Here is a 17438-nt window from a genome sequence, read left to right on the forward strand (position 1 = left end):
CGTTAGCAGAAAAAGGCAATTAATTTATTGTACCAAAGGAGGTGGAAGAGTGGATTTACGTTATTGTAAATAGAAACATTTGATTTCCAAGCCTCTCTATTGCAGATTTTTCCACCAGAAAGCCCATATGGCTCAACTTTTAATTACTTTGGCTAATGCTATATGTAGTAATTCTGTGGTGAATGCTTAAGTGTTTCATTGCTGGTTTCCATGGCAACATTACATCAGATTACAGACAGCTGGCTCCACAGTTTTAAACCATAACAAATTGACCAAGCCAAGGCACAAAACTAGAGCTGCTTTAAAGAGATAGTGCACCATTCGCCTGCCAGGGCGCTGAATGAGGGGCCTATGGGGCCCACTTGGCAGGCCAAGGAGGGTGGAGCCTCCTTCCTTCTCAGCTGCTTTTGGAACATGTGCATCCTTGACACATCTGCAATGTTCTAATAGGAAAGACATGGGGCCAGCGTGGAGGACTTTTCATAACACGGCTACGCAGAGGAGGATCGGAAAAAAAGGGAACACAATTAATAGCATCTGTAGACAAAAAAGTGAGTCGAGCAAACGGAACGGCAGCATCCCGCGCTCTCCAGCCCGTCCCTGCAGGTGGGTAACAGATACTTCACGGCCACCCCCCTCCCACCCCAGTAACAAACGGTTCTAGCAGCTAAGGTGCGCTGTGACGTATGCTTTCCAAAAGCCGCGCGGCACAGTGTTGCAGGCGCGGGAGCACTGTTCCCTAATAAAAGTTAAACTGAACTCGCAAGGAGCCACCAGAGTCCCTCTGGGGGCTGCTGGAGCCCAGGGTGAGCGCAGGATTACGACTGTGCCTTTTGCAGAAACAACGCTCAGCTTGCTTCCCCGGCTCTCTCGACACCCAGCCCACTGTTGCAATTAGCAGCCAGACTAAGTCAGTTTATCTCCCCTGGAGACAGACAGACACACACACACACACACACACGCACACACACCCCACTATAAGATATTTAAGCATTTCTGAAATAGTCTGAAATCGGAAACGTATTTTGCTTGCGAAATTCACACAGCAGTTTCTGGTCGACTGGGTGCAGAATCAAACAGAGACGCTTCCATTTCCCAGGTCTGCACTGCCAGCGGCGTTAACCGTAAGGGAAGGAAGCGGGTCGGCTGCAGCTTTATGAAAAGCTGCATCAGGCAAGGCAGTCTGCAGTCCAGTCCTCCTCACTGAAAGCCTCCACGATGACAACTGGGCTCCAACCACGTACACTCAGTCTCTTGAGAATCCCTTTATTCTCAGATCAAAATCCCCCATTCTCCCCCCAGAGCTATGCCTTATTGGGTGAGCGTGCTGGGAAAGAAGGCTCGGGGTTCCATAGCAGGGAAGGAAAGAAGGGAAGGAGAACAAATCTCGAAGAAGCTGAACAGAAAAGAGGAAAGCATCCTAGCCGGGAGCAGTCAAAAAAGCTTTGCCTTGCAGGGACAGAAAGCGCATTTTCCCTTTCACGTTAAACACATCCAACGGACTTACCGGCTTCGGCATTTAGCAGGCCTAAGGGGCAATTTCGAGCACGTCTGGTCCCCCCGCCCCCTCCCCACGTTGAGCGCGTCTTCACTCCTGTTCCGTCAACTCTGTGATCTCAAAGTGAGGATCAGGCACTCCTCAAACATGTTCCTTTGGAGTTACATGATCAGACAGGCTCCACCAGCACGGCTTAGCATCCGAAGGAGGAAAAAGTGAAGACACTGGGTTCAATTAGCTGCTTTCTGCCTGCTGACTGATTCCCCAGTTACTTGCTAACTGCATAACTTGTAAGAAAGGCATAAGTCATCAGCTCTAAGCAAATCTCCTATTCACCACAAGGAAAAAAGGGAGTGTTGTACGTGGCAAACAATCCCTGTTTTCACTGACGAAGGCTCCCTGACCTCCCGCTGGCCTCCAGTTCCTTAATTACTGTCTATGGAATTCCAGAGAAAGAAAAAAAAGGACGCGGGAATCTGAGCAAATCCGGGACAAGGACTAACCCTTACAAGTGACTGAACTTAAAAAAGATCTCTTTCGCAGATACTCCTCCAAACATCCCCTGAAGGGAGTAGTCTCAATTGAAAATAGACACCTTCCAATGGCTATTTTTGAAATTACTGAATTAAAACTTGTGATTTTGGTTTTCTTCTGGACTTGTCACTTTCTATCTGTCCCCACTCCTTTTTCTATTTTGACTACCCAAGTCAATGTAGGAGAGATATTTCCTGTCCGGTGATGCTTCTAAAACTGTCTTACCCAATTGTTTCAATCATCATTTCAGAGCAGCTGGGGTTCTCTGGTCTTCTAGAAATGTGTGCACGGGGACTGTGTCACAAGATGATCATTTAATTTTCTCAGGGGTGTCTGGGGAGTGACGGGCACATGCTGTTACTTAAACAGAATATCATCTGAACAAGACAGGACTGAAAACCCAGGTGGAGTCTACGACGTGGGTTACAAGTCATGTCTGTCTTTCAGGAGTAAATTCAGCCACTTGGGTAAGTCACGTGTTCCCGCTGGGCAGTCTGAGCTGTCCCCAGTCCAAGGTGCCTCTCTCCTTGTTGGGCCTGTATGTATGTATATTATGCAACGTTACCTCGCTTGGTAGGACATTTCACGTGCGTCTGTGCGCGTGCACACACACACACACACACACACACACACACACACACACACCCTTTTTACCACGCAGCAGAGGTCCCAGCCAATGCCACAGACCACCAGAACCCCATCTATCTCTTTGTCCTGGGTGTCTGTCCTTCGCTCAGCCCCTTTGGCGTCTCTCGCCCTTCAACAAGAGCTGCATGAATCCCCTCTCCCCCGATTTTCTCCTCGGAAGCGTCTCCTCCAACCCCTAAAGGGATTTCCCATTCTCTCTCTCCATGAGGGTTTGCTGCACCTTCTCCATACTGCCTCGCTCTGCCCATACACTCACCGACACCCCCTCCCCCGCTGCCTCCTAAGGGTCCACCTGTGCCACCCACTGTGGCGGGTGCTTTTGCGACATCATGTTTCCGACACCCGTGTTTACGGTGTGCTCGTAATTCCCAGCCACTGGGCTAATCTTTACCCGTTTGACCTCGTTTCCCAGACGGTCAGTGGCAGAGGCAGAGTCTGAAACTTCACGGCTTGGCTCCTGCTCCTCCAACGTGCACGTGAGCTTTCTTCACCCGAGACCGCCAACCGCGTTGCACACAACGTTATGCTCAGAGTTCCTTAAAACTGTCAGGAGAAACCCTCGGCTGAATTTCCTTGCTGCTTGGTGCAAACTAAGAAAATGCACATGCCCCGTGGGAGCGGGGTAGAGGGAAGAGGAAAGCCGAAGGCCTTTGGAGCTAGAACAACCTAGAACAATCCAACAACTAGACCTAGTTGAATTTCCAGGTCCTCCAGCAAATCACATCTCTGGGTCTTAGTGTTCCTCCATGCACATTTGATCCAGTAACACCGATCTTAAAGTGTTGTTTTAAAATTTGTGTGGGGGGGGGCGCCTGGGTGACTCAGTTGGCTAAGCATCCACCTCTGGATTTCGGCTCAGGTCATGATCTCTGGTTTGTGTGATCGAGCCCCGCATTGGGCTCTGCGCTGGCAGCACAGAGCCTGCTTGGAATTCTCTATCTCCCTTCCTCTCTGCCATTCATTCATTCCCTCTCTCTCTCTCTCTCTCTCTCAAAATAAATATTTAAAAAAACCTTTGTGTCTGTCCAACCTACAAGTGGAGCTCAGTAAGTGCTTATGACATCTGCAGTCTATTGCTGATAGGAATCCAAACAAGACCAATTTTAATTCTACCAAACTGCTGTTGTAGGGGCTGTGTAAATAGCAACGGCAAAGAAAACATGTGAAAACTAATGATGTGGCCCACATTTGAGGCTGGGTCTGAACAGGCTGTTCAGACACAGAGAAGGTTCTGAGCCGAATTAGGAGATGGAACTCTGAACCTGGTCAGAGGTAGGCTCAGGGCCCCTTCATGTCACCCGTGAACAGCGTCTGCTTGGGCATGTTTCTTAATTTCTCCGATTTATAAAACAGGCGGTGGTCAGCCTCCAAAGGAGATCCTGAGTGTGAGGCCTAGAGCCTGGTCGGCAGCTCTGGATGTCCTGTGAGATGCACAGGAAGCCGGGCCCTGACTGCACCAGGTTCTGTGAGGAGGGTGGGGGAAGGACGCATCCCTGCCCATCCTCTTGGTGGCCTGGCCCTCCTGTACCCCCTCCCCCCCCCCCATTAGCTGTCACTGATACGACTCTCCAAGGAGGATTCAGGTCTTTATGGAGGCCCTCTATGTTGGGCACTACATGGGCATCCAAGACCGCTCGTCCTTTAGAAGACGGGAAAGTCCACAGGGGCCATGTCTGTTCTCCCTCCTGACACTCACGGTGCCCAGTGCACGCCCCACCCACAGTGGGTCCTCGGCAAACGTGTGTGTCATCGATGTGGAACGAGAAGTTTAGACTCTCCGGCCCTGTTGTTCCCAGCCCCTGCTGTGGGATCTGAGTCAACTGTGGGATATTTGAGAGACGAGGCTGGGCCAGGCCACCCTGGGAAGCTTCTTGGTGGAGGGCAGTTCAGTTGGAAACCAGGGAAGAAGCTTCATGAAGGAAGGGCATGGCTGATCCTGCCCACTGGGTGGTGGGCTTGAATGTACTTAGTGCGCGGGAAGTGTGCAAATTTGCTGAGAACAGATTTGAGCATCAGCCTCCCATCCTAAGGAATGGTTCGTTAGGTCCTCAGGGCAGAGTCCAAAGGCCTTCCCGTGGAGTGTGGGACTTCGCAGGGTTAGAGCCCTGCCCTGCCCCAGCTACTGTGGGTATGGATGCAGATACATGGAAAGGCCTCTCATAGCGTCTGGTTCTCATCCTTCGACCCCCTCAGAGCATCTCTAATATTCCATCTCGCATGTGCCCGCACACCTTCGCACTGGCAGATTCCTTTTCTGGGAATATCTCTGCCCACCCCATCTCCTCCTACCCATCCTTCAATATTCAGTCCATAGGTCATCTCCCTTGGAAAGCCCTCCTGGCTTTCCTCTTCTTCCAGAACCTGGGTGGCTGAGAGCACACACAGTGACAGGACTCAGCCAAGTATATGGTAACCAGCGCCACCGTCCTATTCGTCTGTATTTCAGTAAATGTTTATTTCTGATTACACGTGATACGCTTTCAATTACAAAATGTGGAAAATGCAGATACAGAAGGAGAAAAATCACCTGAACCCTCCCACACTCAAAAAATTTGTCGTATTTTGGTTTTTATGCTCCTGCTTTTGACACATACACGTGCATGCACGCGTGCACACCCCCCCCCCCCCACACACACACTACATACCCTTAGGTTTCTATGTTTTGTTTGCTTTTTATAAAAAAAGTGCGACTTTGTGATCGTTAGCTGCCCTATCTCCCACAGTCACTACCAGGGTCCCCACGCCCCCCTCACGTGAACACACAGGAGTAGAAACAAAGGGCCTGATTCCAGCCGCTACCCTCTGAGCCACACCGCTGCCTCTGGAAGTTTCCTTTAGAGAAACTGTGGAGCCCTCAATGGATACTGTTCAAACAGTTCTAAAATCTGCTTTTTAAATTTTGAACATTTTTCTTATGTCAACAAAAAGCCAACAAATACAATATATTAAGGATTCAGTAGTATTCACAGAAATATACCCTAGTTTTCTTAATGCCCTGATTCATTAGACAGTGGAATGTTTCCAATTTTTCAAGATCATAAACAATACTCTGATGAACTTCGCTGTCAAATTTCTAACACATCTAACACATTCTTCTTTTTAGAAAAACAATTAGATTGTGGAATTGGTGGGTAAAAAGATGGACATAGCTTAAAGTCCTTGGACAGATATTAAAAATTTGGTCAGATGAAAACAGTGTTACTTTTTCTTTACTTTTTTTTTTAACGTTTATTTATTATTGAGAGACAGAGAGACACAGAGCATGAGCAGGGGAGGGGTAGAGAGAGGGGGAGCCACAGAATCTGAAGCAGGCTCCAGGCTCTAAGCTGTCAGCACAGAGCTCGACGCGGGGCTCGAACCCACAAACTGCGAGATCATGACCTGAGCCGAAGTCAGTCGCTCAACCAACTGAGCCACCCAGGCGCCCCGACACTGTATTACTTTTAAAGCTTACAAGTTGTATAAAAAGAGTGCCTATTTCCTTACACAATTGCCAACACTCAACATAATATCTTTTTACACTGAAGCAATTAAAAATAGTGTCTGTGTCTGTGATAAATGGATATTTTCTGGTTGAAATCAATGGATGGATGCCTCCAAGGAGTTGAAACAGGAGTGAGTGGACTACTGGGGCTGCAAAGATCGCAATCCGCAAGTCTTGGGGGAGAGAGAGCCCACACAGAGAAGTTCCGAAATAGGATTAGCGAGAGTAGCCGTGAGGAACCCAGAAGAGGAACAGAGAGATACAGGCATTCAGAAGTGGGAGAATTGGGTGCCTGGGTGGCTCAGTCAGTTCAGTGTCGGACTTTGGTTCAGGTCACGATCTCACAGTTGGTGAGTTCGAGCCCCTCATCAGGCTCTGTGAGGACATTCGGAGCCTGGAGCCTGCTTCGGATTCTGCGTCTCCCTCTCTCTCTGCCCCTCCCCTGCTCATGCTCTGCCTCTCTCAAAATTAAACGTTAAAAAATTAAAAAAAAAACAAAAACAAAAAACATGATTGAACTCACCTTTGGCGGGGGAAACCGAGACATGTTTCACTGAGGGGAGGAACTCTCGCTGGGAGGCTGGGGGCATTTCTGTGTCCCTCCGGGATCCTCGAAGGCCAGTGTTTAGATGGCCCCAAGGCCTCACTTCTTTCTGCCCCCGCGGCCTTAGGGGCCTGCCTCCTTGGACAGGCAGAGAGTCGGCTGCCGCTGTTGCCCTTCTAAACAGCATGTGACACCGATCAACAGCAGCTTTCCGGCCCTCCTCTTCTCCAAGCCTGATTTCATAATCTCTCCAACATGCCTGATCATCCTGCGCTGGTCCAAGAAGTGATGCATTCAAGGTCACTCCCTGCCTTGGGGGCAGCACACTGGCTCCTGCCCGGTATGTTCAAGATCAGCGCTGATGAGTACCTGTGATCAGTGTCCAGCCGTGGCAGGGGCCTTCTGGTCACAGCCATCAGTTTAATGTGCTATTCTTCGCGTTTACAAAAAAAAATTAGTCTCACTCTCTAAAGAAGTCGGAATTACATTGTGAAGTGTTTATGAGTTGTCAGAGTAACTACAGACAATATGAAACACATTGCGAGGTTTTTTTCCCTCTGTTTCACAAAGGAACCAGGGAAGGACTCATCTGTTTAGTAAGAAATATTTTGCTCATTAGCTGGTGACATCATTGCCCTCTGAAATTAGGAGATTTTTGTCAGCATATGGACGAAAAGAGGAGATTCCATTCTTCTCCCAGAGGTGCAGTAGAACATAGAAATAATCTCTCTGGCAGTTTCAAGATTAACTAGTTGCTGCCAGATTTGAAGAACGAAGAGGAAGAGGAGAAGAAAATTCTCTGATGCTTTTATTTGTAAAAAGGTATGTGAGGATTTGAGGTAATATTACCCTCCTCCGGGGGGGAAGGCTTGTCAGCACTTAATTCACTTATGAAACTATTTGAAGAACTAACTATAAAACCAAAGGAACAGCAAATGGATGCTACATTCCACAATAAATTCTATTCTTTTTCTTAAACGCATGAACTCTGCATGTCTTTGAATCCCCTCCAAATAAAGTTGCTAATTTCCCCAGAGGAGGAGGGAGAAAACAGAAGACTTCAGGAGTCCCACAGCCAAGCGTAGGGAGACCCGTCCCAATTCTTCAAGTTGCCACGGACCAGAGGAAACGGCTTTCCTTCTTCTCAAAGGGGCCGTCAGGGAGGAGAGAGGTAAGTGGAGGAAAGAGAACTGAATTCCCCCTTTACTCTGTAAACGTTTGGAAGATTTTTCTGCCCGGGACTGTGTCACCCTGCCCAGAGGCCAGACAACCCCACTGTCCACATAAGTTAGCTGAACTCAGGTAAGACATGATGGGAAGGCAGTCAGCCACTTATGAGGTCCCTCTGTTAAGACTGGGGTTAAAAAAAACAAGTGGGGTAGCGTTACCCAGAGCAAATCTACGGTGTCGGGCACACCGAAGACTGAAGCAAAACACCAAACCCACTCATTCTCAAGTGCATTCAGTTCTCACATAGCCTGTGCCATGGAAAAAGGATGATTCAGAACAGAACTGCCAAGTGGGGCAATTACATATGCGTTTGAGGCTCTAGTTTCGCGAGCTGATAGAAGTCTTCATCCCAAAAGCAGTAAGTCTCCTAAGGGATTGGGTGGTGTTTGCAAAGTCACATTACTTTTATGGCATCTGAGAGCGACTGATTCATGGATCAGGCATGATCTTCTTGGACAGGGCTGCCAAACAACCTTGCCTAGGCACATGACGATGAAAAATACAGAAAACTGATAGAACCTACATGGCAACAGGGGGAAGGTGTGGACACTGATATCTTTCCTCCAACCAAAACTTCGGCCGCGGGTCAATCAGCACAATCGTCTCTTGAAGCTGGAGGCAGATGGGCTAATTTCACCTCCTGGAGTCACAATCTATCCCCTTAACATAATTATCCTTATGTTTGGAGAAACAATAATGAGCGAACTTATTTCAATGGAGTTGGTTCCACAAGCAAATTTACTTCCAAATTGAAGAAATCTAGGCTGCATCCCTGGAACAGAATCATGGAGAGCTAGAAAGGCGTTGTTTGTGGCCTCTCCTTGGCTATCAAGTCATGATGACTGCTGAAAACCAGACCACAGAATATCCTTCCCACAACAACTAGCAAAATGAGTAACAGCCTCCAAAAAATGAAATTACTGCAGACCAGCAAAAAAATATTCCACCAAGAGCACCCAAGCAAGGAAACACACATAGTCTAACACACTAAGCCTTAAAATAAAACTTCATGATGAAGGGAAGAAACAAATTTCTGAAGACCCAGGAACAAGGCCCCACTTCTCTAAAAGCCAGACCAGTGGGAATCTTGAGAATTATCCCAAGGAACTTCAAAATCTCGAAGGAAGTAAACCGTGTGGCCTTCCTTTTTTTTTAATTTTTTGATCTAGGACCAATGGAAATTGCTTCAGGAGAATCATGTGTGAAAAGATGGAAAGTTCAGTAAGGCTGATGCGGAGTGAAATAAAGCCTCTTAGATATTCACCAGAACTGGAGACATGAATGAAAGGCAGACTGGTTTTTCTCCACACCAAGTAGGATGAAATGAGATGCAGCACAATGACCACAATCTTTGGAGAGAGAGAAGGCAGAGCCCAGGTATCCTAGCAAAGACCGCATTCCACCTCAGGTGGGTATCCCCACTTCTCTGGCCATGACATCAGGCTATAGCAACAATAAGCATGAATGGACCACAAAACAAAGCCCTCAACTGTAGCTGGGAAGAAGGGAAACAATCTATGGTCAGACAGCATGACAAACAGGTCAAAGAGTAATCCTCATTATATCAGCAGAAACAGAAAATCTGACCTGAGCTACCCAAGCATGATCAAGGTCAAAAGAAATATATGACCACTCCTCAAACCAACTTATAGCAAGGGGAAAAAAGAGAGAGAAAAAGCATGGAAGAACTTAGAGATCCTATCTTTGGATCCTGTCTCCCTATCAGAAGAAAATACAACTCAAGGTGCAGGAAGAAATTCCTAACAGTTGCTTCACTCTGTGAAATAATAAGAACATGAATTCAATTAAGACTTCAAAGACAAGAAATTGCAGTCATAAGGAAAGAGAGGACCGAAATAATCTATTATAGAACCAACGTATAAGTAAGAATGAACAAAGAACCATAATCTATACCCTACAAGTCAAAATACTGATCTAGAGAAAAGCTGTATTTTTTAAATCCATTTCCTCCCATGGTCCAAGTTTTAAGACTGACCCAGCTCTTCACCTATGCTCAAGCCTCGTTGCTACCTCTACCTGACATGTTTCTCTTTCTTCTCCTGGTGAATTCTTATCATTTTTTAAAAAAATTTTTTCACGTCTATTCATTTTTTTGAGAGACAGAGCACGAGTTGGCAAGGGGCAGAGAGAGAGAGAGGGAGACACAGAATCCGAAGCAGGCTTCTGGCTCTGAGCTGTCAGCACAGAGACCGATACGGGGCTCGAACTCACAAACCGTGAGATCATGACCTGAGCCGAAGTCGGACACTTAACCGACAGAGCCACCCAGGCGCCCCACTCTCACTCAGTTTCAAACACCTTCTCTGGGAAGGCTTCCCAAACTCTCCTCACTGGCGCTGAATGGATTTTGTGTGTATATTTAATTTTTTTTTTAACATTTATTTATTTTTGAGAGAGAGAGAGCATGAACAGGGGAGGGTCAGAGGAAGAGGGAGACATAGAATCTGAAACAGGCTCCAGGCTCTGAGCTGTCAGCACAGAGCCTGACGCGGGGCTCGAACCCACAGACCGCGAGATCATGACCTGAGCCAAAGTAGGACGCTTAACCAACTGAGCCACCCAGGCGCCCCACTCTCACTCAGCTTCAAACACCTTCTCTGGGAAGGCTTCCCAAACTCTCCTCACTGGCGCCGAATGGATTTTGTGTGTATATTTAACACACGAGGTGGGAATATGCCAAATAAGCCCCCAGCCGTGCTATCCACTGGTCTCTCTCTCCCTCTCATATACAAACATCTATGTATAGGGACTAGTATGTAGTAGGTACTCAATAGTGTTTGCGCAACAAAGGAGTCAAATGACGCTCAAAATAGCATTCTTTCACCTGCGCTCTGGGTCAAAAGGGCAGGGAATAAACCTTTTAGGAACTAATTATGCAGTGTATATTAGCATCATACCAGGAGTAGAACAATCAATAAGGGACGACAGAGGGTGTGGTAAGGTACAAAGAGGGAGAGGAACAAGAGACAAGGAAAAGAGAATAAAGGGATATTCCTACGGACATTATTCTGTAAATAATTAGAATTTGGTTGTATTAAAATATCGCTTTCCGGGGCACCTGGGAGGCTCAGTGGCTTAAGTGTCGGACTTCGGCTCAGGTCATGATCTCGTGGTTCGTGGGCTCGAGCCCCGCATCGGGCTCTGTGCTGACAGCTCGGAGCCTGAAGCCTGCTTCGGATTCGCGTCTTCCTCTCTCTCTCTCTGCCCCTCCCCACTTGAGCTCTGTCTCTCTCTCAAAAATTGTCTCATTATCAGATGCTGAGTTTTGATAAAATGGGTAACTGGCAACTTAACGTTCAAATGGACTTGAAACAAAGTGATGAGCGGCCTGTGACTTGAATGAATTAGCTTAGGCTAGAGGTGGCCCTCGGGCCAGATCCGAATCTTGAACCACAGCACGGGCCTGTATCTCTCCAGCCCATCCGTTGTAGAAGATCGGACGCTAGGGCAAATGATTCAAGGAGGGATTAACACGCAGTAAATCTCATTAAACAAGTGATGGAAATCCTCTCTTACCCCAACCTCCCTGAGGTTGCTTCCAAAAGCAAACTAAAAACTAGCATTCCCAATCTAATACGCCAATCCTGAACCCGGACGGCGTTACAAATATCTTTACTTAGATACAATCAGCTAGCCGGGGAAACGGGGTATGTCCTCTTTGGTATTCCTGTACTGGGTTGGACAAATAAAATGCCATTTTATAGGTCAAAAGCTAGACACTCCAGTTTCATCTGGCTCACCCTTCCAAAAGAAACGACAGACCAGGATGTATCCCAGAGCCGCCCTCGGTGTTAAAAACAGCGACCCTCGGACTACGTAGAACCTGGGTATTTTGCCACTGTTTCTTTTTGCCCGCGTAGCCCTTGATATGCTAAGGAGGCTGCGCAGGTCGCGACCTCAACTCTCCGTAACTGTACAGACCGGTGAGGAATGCGCTGTGCCTGGTTAGTCTGCCAGGTGCAGAGAGCCGAATCCCCAGTTACTTCTGGGCCCGCCACGAGAGCGTTTCCACTGCGACACAGGCGTGACACAGGCGCGGAAGCCCACGCCCACACGCTCGCTGAGGCCTCCTTTCTGGCTTTGTTCAAAGAGGATGATCTTCAGGGACTCACGGCACGGCGTGGCCCTAGGTAACTGCAGGACGATTAACCGCTTATTCTTCCCAAACAGTGATCCTACAGCACACGAACCCTGAAATCCTACCGGACCCACCCCTAAACCCGCTTACGGCGATACCACCTTCTGAAGCAGAAAGTAAACCTGGTTCTGTGTTCGGTGAAAGCGTAACTAAGTGAACGCGCCCTAGCTGCCTGGCGCTTGTTCTGACAACGCCAGCCCATCGGCTAGCCTGAGAATGACAGGTTCAAAGAGTACTTTCAGGGGAACTCAAAGTATTTCAAGAGGAACAGGGAACCGAAAGGTAGAAGATCTCAGCATAAACAGAAGCTGGCATTCACTGGGTGTTTACTTTGGGCCGTGAAATTCTTGCAACGCCTGTAGGGGACAGATGCACTCGTCCAGGTTTCCAAACGAGAAAACAGGGCACAAATCGGTGAATCAACTTCCCCACCGATGCGGAGCTAACAGGTGGTAGGGCTGGATCTGAACCCAACGCCCGCGTCCAGCTTAACGGGGTCCCTCCCCTAAGCACGCTGGGCCAGTGCCTGGCTTTCCTGGCAGGGGGAGCCTCCTTTCTGGCTTTGTTCAAAGAGGATGATCTTCAGGGACTCCTAGCAAATACACGCCTCAAACTTTGGCCCCTTTCCCAGGGAGAAGGCTGGGGATGGGAGGTCGGTGCGGAACAAATGACAAGGAATCATCTAAGCAGTGGTTCTTGGTCAGCTTATATGCAGTTAGAACAAAATTCCTCTTGAGGCGCCTGGGTGGCTCAGTGGGTTAAGCGTCTGACTTCGGCTCAGGCCGTGATCTTGAGGTGCATGGGTTCAAACCCTGCATCGGGCTCTGTGCTGACAGCTCGGAGCCTGGAGCCTGCTTCAGATCCTGTATCTCCCTCTCTCTCCCCTTCCCATTCACACTCTCTCTCTCCCCCAAAAATAAACATTAAAAAACAAAACAAAAAACAAACAAAAACCACAACTTCTCTTTCTTGAGAGACTTCACTAGGCATGCTGCTCCAACGGGCTGAGTTTTATCTCCTGGACTCAAGCTGCAGGTCTAAAGAATCATTACTTTTACCCTTCTAAAGAGAATTTTAATATGTCCCTATTTTACTATCATTTGAGTTTCAAACTCACTTTTAGTGAAATTAAGAGTAGTATTTCTTCCTGTGCGTTCCCGCCCAGCCAAATAAAAAAGAAATTTATAGAAAGTATCCATAAAGGTCTGAATAATCATCTGAAGGCTTTAAGTATGCATTAAAAGACCAGAATCAATAAGTTATTTTTAACATGGTTCCATTTAGAAAGATTTAGAAAAGTGGCCGTTATTCTGGCACAATGGAACACAGCACGGTATAAAGAATTGTGGGTATCTGTCCCAGGGATGCACCTATAAATGCCCTCTGGCCCATTGTTGGTGAGCCATGTTGCTCTTTTTCCTGATCATATTACAAGTCAAGTGAGTAGAACTCTTCTGTGGAAGAAATAAAGAGCTGAAGCACACATCCAACCAACCCGTGTTCAAGCCCAGCTAATAGCAACAAGCAGAACCATTTTCTAGCCCCAAATCCAAACTTACGTTGCCAATTAGCATTCTGTTAAGCTGAAACCCATATATGAAGAGTTAGGGGGAAAAAATGTCTCTAGGAAAAGAGATACAAAGAAAAAAAATAGGAACACCACTAACAGCAGCCAGTTTGTTCAGAAATGTAAGCTATGTTTATGCTTGGAATCTTCCCTTGCTTAAATTTCCTTGTAAAACACAAGATAGGAGGGAAAAGATAGTATAAGGAAGTCAACCATTTTCATGGAAAAACCTTTACCTTACCTATAATGCCAACTCTAATTGTGGTATATGTGAATCTTCACGTAGTCTATTCATCCAATAAATATTCACTCAGAGTCAGCAAAATATGAAAATCATATATTCTTATAATTGCTAGGAGTATTTAAAGGTGGGAGAAAATTCTGTAAATTCGACATGTGTTGTCATAAAAAGGAAAGTCTTCCTTAGGGTTCAGATTTCCCCAAGTGAGGAAGCTAATGATATTGATTTATATTTTCTTCTAATACCTTTGAAATATAAAGATAAAACTTCTGATACATTTTAACTTCTACACATTGCCTAGAAGTTCACCCTAGTAAAAGAAACATATTCAAAATAAACAGATTAAGATAGTCAACTGGGTGGCTCCGTTGGTTAAAGCATCTGCCTCTTGGTTTTGGCTCAGGTCATCTCATGGTTCGTGGGTTTGAGCCCCTTGTAGAGCTCTGTGCTGACAGCATGGAGCCTGCTTGAGGTTCTTTCTCTCCCTGCCCCTTCTCCACCCTCTCTCTCTTTCTCTGTCTCTCAAAACAAATAAATACACTTAAAAAAAAAAAAAAAAAAAGACAGCCAGGTTAAAAAAAAAAAAAACAATTAAAAAAAAAATCTGGTTCAACCCATACTATCAGATTCTAAAAAGGAGCATCGATATGGGACGTCCCCTGAACGAGGAGGACAGGTCAGTCTGTTCCTGAAGGGGCCACCCCAAGTGCATGGGCTCTGTTTTCCCACCACATTGTGTTAAGTGATTGAATTGTTAACCTTTTCTTCGGCCGTAATGTAAATCAAGCCATTCAGCACAGGAACCATTAAACAAGTCACTTTGTAGAATGCTGTCTCCTGGCTTTCGGCACATTATCTTTTAGAAAGTTCTAGTTTAGACTAAGGCTGTGGCCATCCCTCCTTTTAAAATATCAGACCCAAATCCTCTGGCTTGATGTTAGGCAGGTGAAATGACTCTGAAAAACCCAAGTAAAGCCTGTCTGGCAGTGAGGGACAAGTTTAGTTTGTAATTTTTAGGAAGCCCCCAAAAGATTTAATGGTCTTGCATTATATGTGAACCGAAACATCTCATACTATGGGGACATTTTAGTTGCGACCTTAAAAGTCCTCAATCACTTAAAATAGTATTTTGTAAAATATGGAAGAAGCAACCGCCTGACGTTGTCTCCGCTGCCCAAACTCTGGAGCTCGGTTCAACCACACGGCTCTCCCGTGCCTCAAGCCAGGTCAGCCGCAAAATCTATCCAAGGCCAGAATGAAAGGCTATAAAGAGACGCACACATGGATGGAAGGTGTTATTATACCTCAGCTGTAACATTACACCACTCTTTGCACAAATACTTCCCAACTCAATTTCCCCCAGTGTAGATCAATTCTAAACCGATGGCTTGCTTTACCAAATAACTCACTTCACCCAACGTTTCACTACACTTGCTTCACCCTAGTCAAGAAGCTCCAGATACAGAAAGATAATTCCAGGCTTTTTCTGGAACACATGTCGTATCAAGAGAAACCAACAAAAGGGACGAAAATAAATGTCTGCAATGGACTCTAGGAGCTCTTGTGCCTCACTGTCCCCGTTGCTGATATAGTTTTTCCTCAACATCGTGTATTTTTTAAAATAACTTAAATAGCATCATAATTAAACAATTTACAATCTGATGTTTCTTGGAAAGACGTTTTACCGCAAATGTTTTCATCAATATGTAAGAACCAAATAGAGATCACCAACGCTTACCTACCGATTTGTAGAAACACAAAAATTGTGATTTACTAAAACTTGTGCCTTGAGTAAAAAGCTATAAACCCCAGGAGGATGAAGAGCATGATTTCCTTGAACGTCGTCTTAACCGGAAGGTAAACTGAACCTCAAGGCATAAAGCTGAAGGCTTAAAATGAGAACTCTTAACAACCTTCCCCTCGCAAAAGAAAATAAAATTTATCAAAATAAAATAAAATAAATGTCCAGATATGTAACAGGGAGTCAAGTTAAGTACTCAACCAGCAACTTTTTTTTTTTTTAACTCTAACACTCACAACAGAAGTTTGTTATTAATGAAAAACAGCAGAGAACGCATTCTCCTCTGGCAAAGAGAAAGCTATTTTTCACTTCCCCTGGTAACTATCTTTAGTACTTTACATTCTTGGAAACCAGGAATGTGAATATGGATTTATTGTGGAGCAACACTCAATTATCTCATGTCAGTTACGGGGGCGGGGAAGCCTATGAAATCAATGCAAATGAAATCCTAAAGCACGGCAGGCATCAATATAGGCATTGAGGTCTGGTGACAAAGGGCTTATGATCCCTGAAACTTTCATGGCCTGGACATTCCCGACTATGGCCAGTGGGCTATTTACATCTCAGTATGGAAAAGAATCAATGGAAAACTGAAAAGCCTTCGCCCTTGCACAAAAGATAATCAAAGCGCCTAAACCACCGCGGCTCGAGTAGGACACAGTGGGAATTATCTGAAATTAATTACTCTGCTATCAGGCGAACGTAGCATAATTGAGAAGGACTATTTTGGAAGGGGTTTCTTGCTGAGTCTCCATAAAAACACAGGACGTGGGGTAAGAGGGGTGAGTGTCACCTACATTAAGATTGCAATCGAGTTCAAGCAAACTTTAAACAAGTGGTGGTCAGCTGTAGGAACGAACAGGGTGGCTGAAAATGGGTGTGGGTTGTTGGCACAAAGCTAGCTAGCAAAATATACGGGGTAAATAACAGCACTTCAGAAAACTCCATGGCTGAATGGCCTGTCTCCACCTACCTCTGAGCAAAAAGTCACTCTAGAGCTTCTGGAAGACCGTACTAGAAATGGAGGGTGCACATGGTATTTCTGGCCCTCCATCCAAACAGAACAGGCTGGATTTATTTTTCGAGTCATCTACGAAGAAGCAGTTTGCTAAGATGCGAATAATGTAAGTGCGTACACGACGTCTCAGGTCTGTGTGAGCACACGTGGGGGGTGATTTTTACCTCTACGCCGCGGGGTAGACTCCGTTAGGGCAGGGCCTCGTCTCTCCCGCTTCTCTACCTTTGTAACCTGAATATCTAACCCTAAGCCTGGTATACAGCAAGCGCTTGGCAAGATGTGTCCTAAACGAGCAAAGAAACGCTCAAGACAACGAATGTCCATCTTCTAAGACGAACCCATTTTATTCCGACGATTTATACTAAGATGTTGGTTCTGATGGACCCGCTGAAGGGGATCTAAACAAAACAATGCCTAATAATGCTTCCCTAGCCGCTCGTTCAGGACCCCTATAGTACTTGGTTTACATTAACTTTTGCCTAAACGAGACGAGCCTCCCTCCTTGCGGTCCAAGTGTGGGAGGTTTTCTATAGTCCTGCTTTTCCGACTGGATCATCTTATAACCTTCCCCCCTCGACTCAGATGCTGTTAATCAGGGCAGTACGCAGGGAGCCTGATACTAAAGGACCCACTATGGACAACTGGGTCTTTGTGTTCTCCCCAAACTGGGTTCGAATCACATCAGTCCTGAGTTACTGTATTTATTCCTCATGA

At 46.2% G+C, this 17438-nt stretch overlaps 1 protein-coding gene across 4 annotated transcripts in view; it reads right to left on the reverse strand.

Annotated features, from left to right (window-relative positions):
• Positions 1–17438, reverse strand: part of SASH1 (SAM and SH3 domain containing 1) — a 198006-nt gene that overhangs the window by 55199 nt on the left and 125369 nt on the right. For 2 of the 4 annotated variants that reach the window (XM_047102452.1, XM_047102451.1), the window contains exon 1: positions 1508–1519. The exons of the other annotated variants lie outside the window; for them this stretch is intronic. In XM_047102452.1, coding sequence (XP_046958408.1) covers positions 1508–1519 — 12 coding nt within the window. Of the gene's footprint in view, positions 1–1507; positions 1520–17438 lie in introns of those variants that run through there. 4 annotated transcript variants of the gene reach the window in all.

This window comes from Lynx rufus, unplaced genomic scaffold (assembly GCF_022079265.1).
Source record: "Lynx rufus isolate CCGP_SWC_20201006 ecotype Redwood Valley unplaced genomic scaffold, mLynRuf1.p SCAF_6, whole genome shotgun sequence".
In the NCBI taxonomy this organism is placed as follows: Eukaryota; Metazoa; Chordata; class Mammalia; order Carnivora; family Felidae; genus Lynx; species Lynx rufus.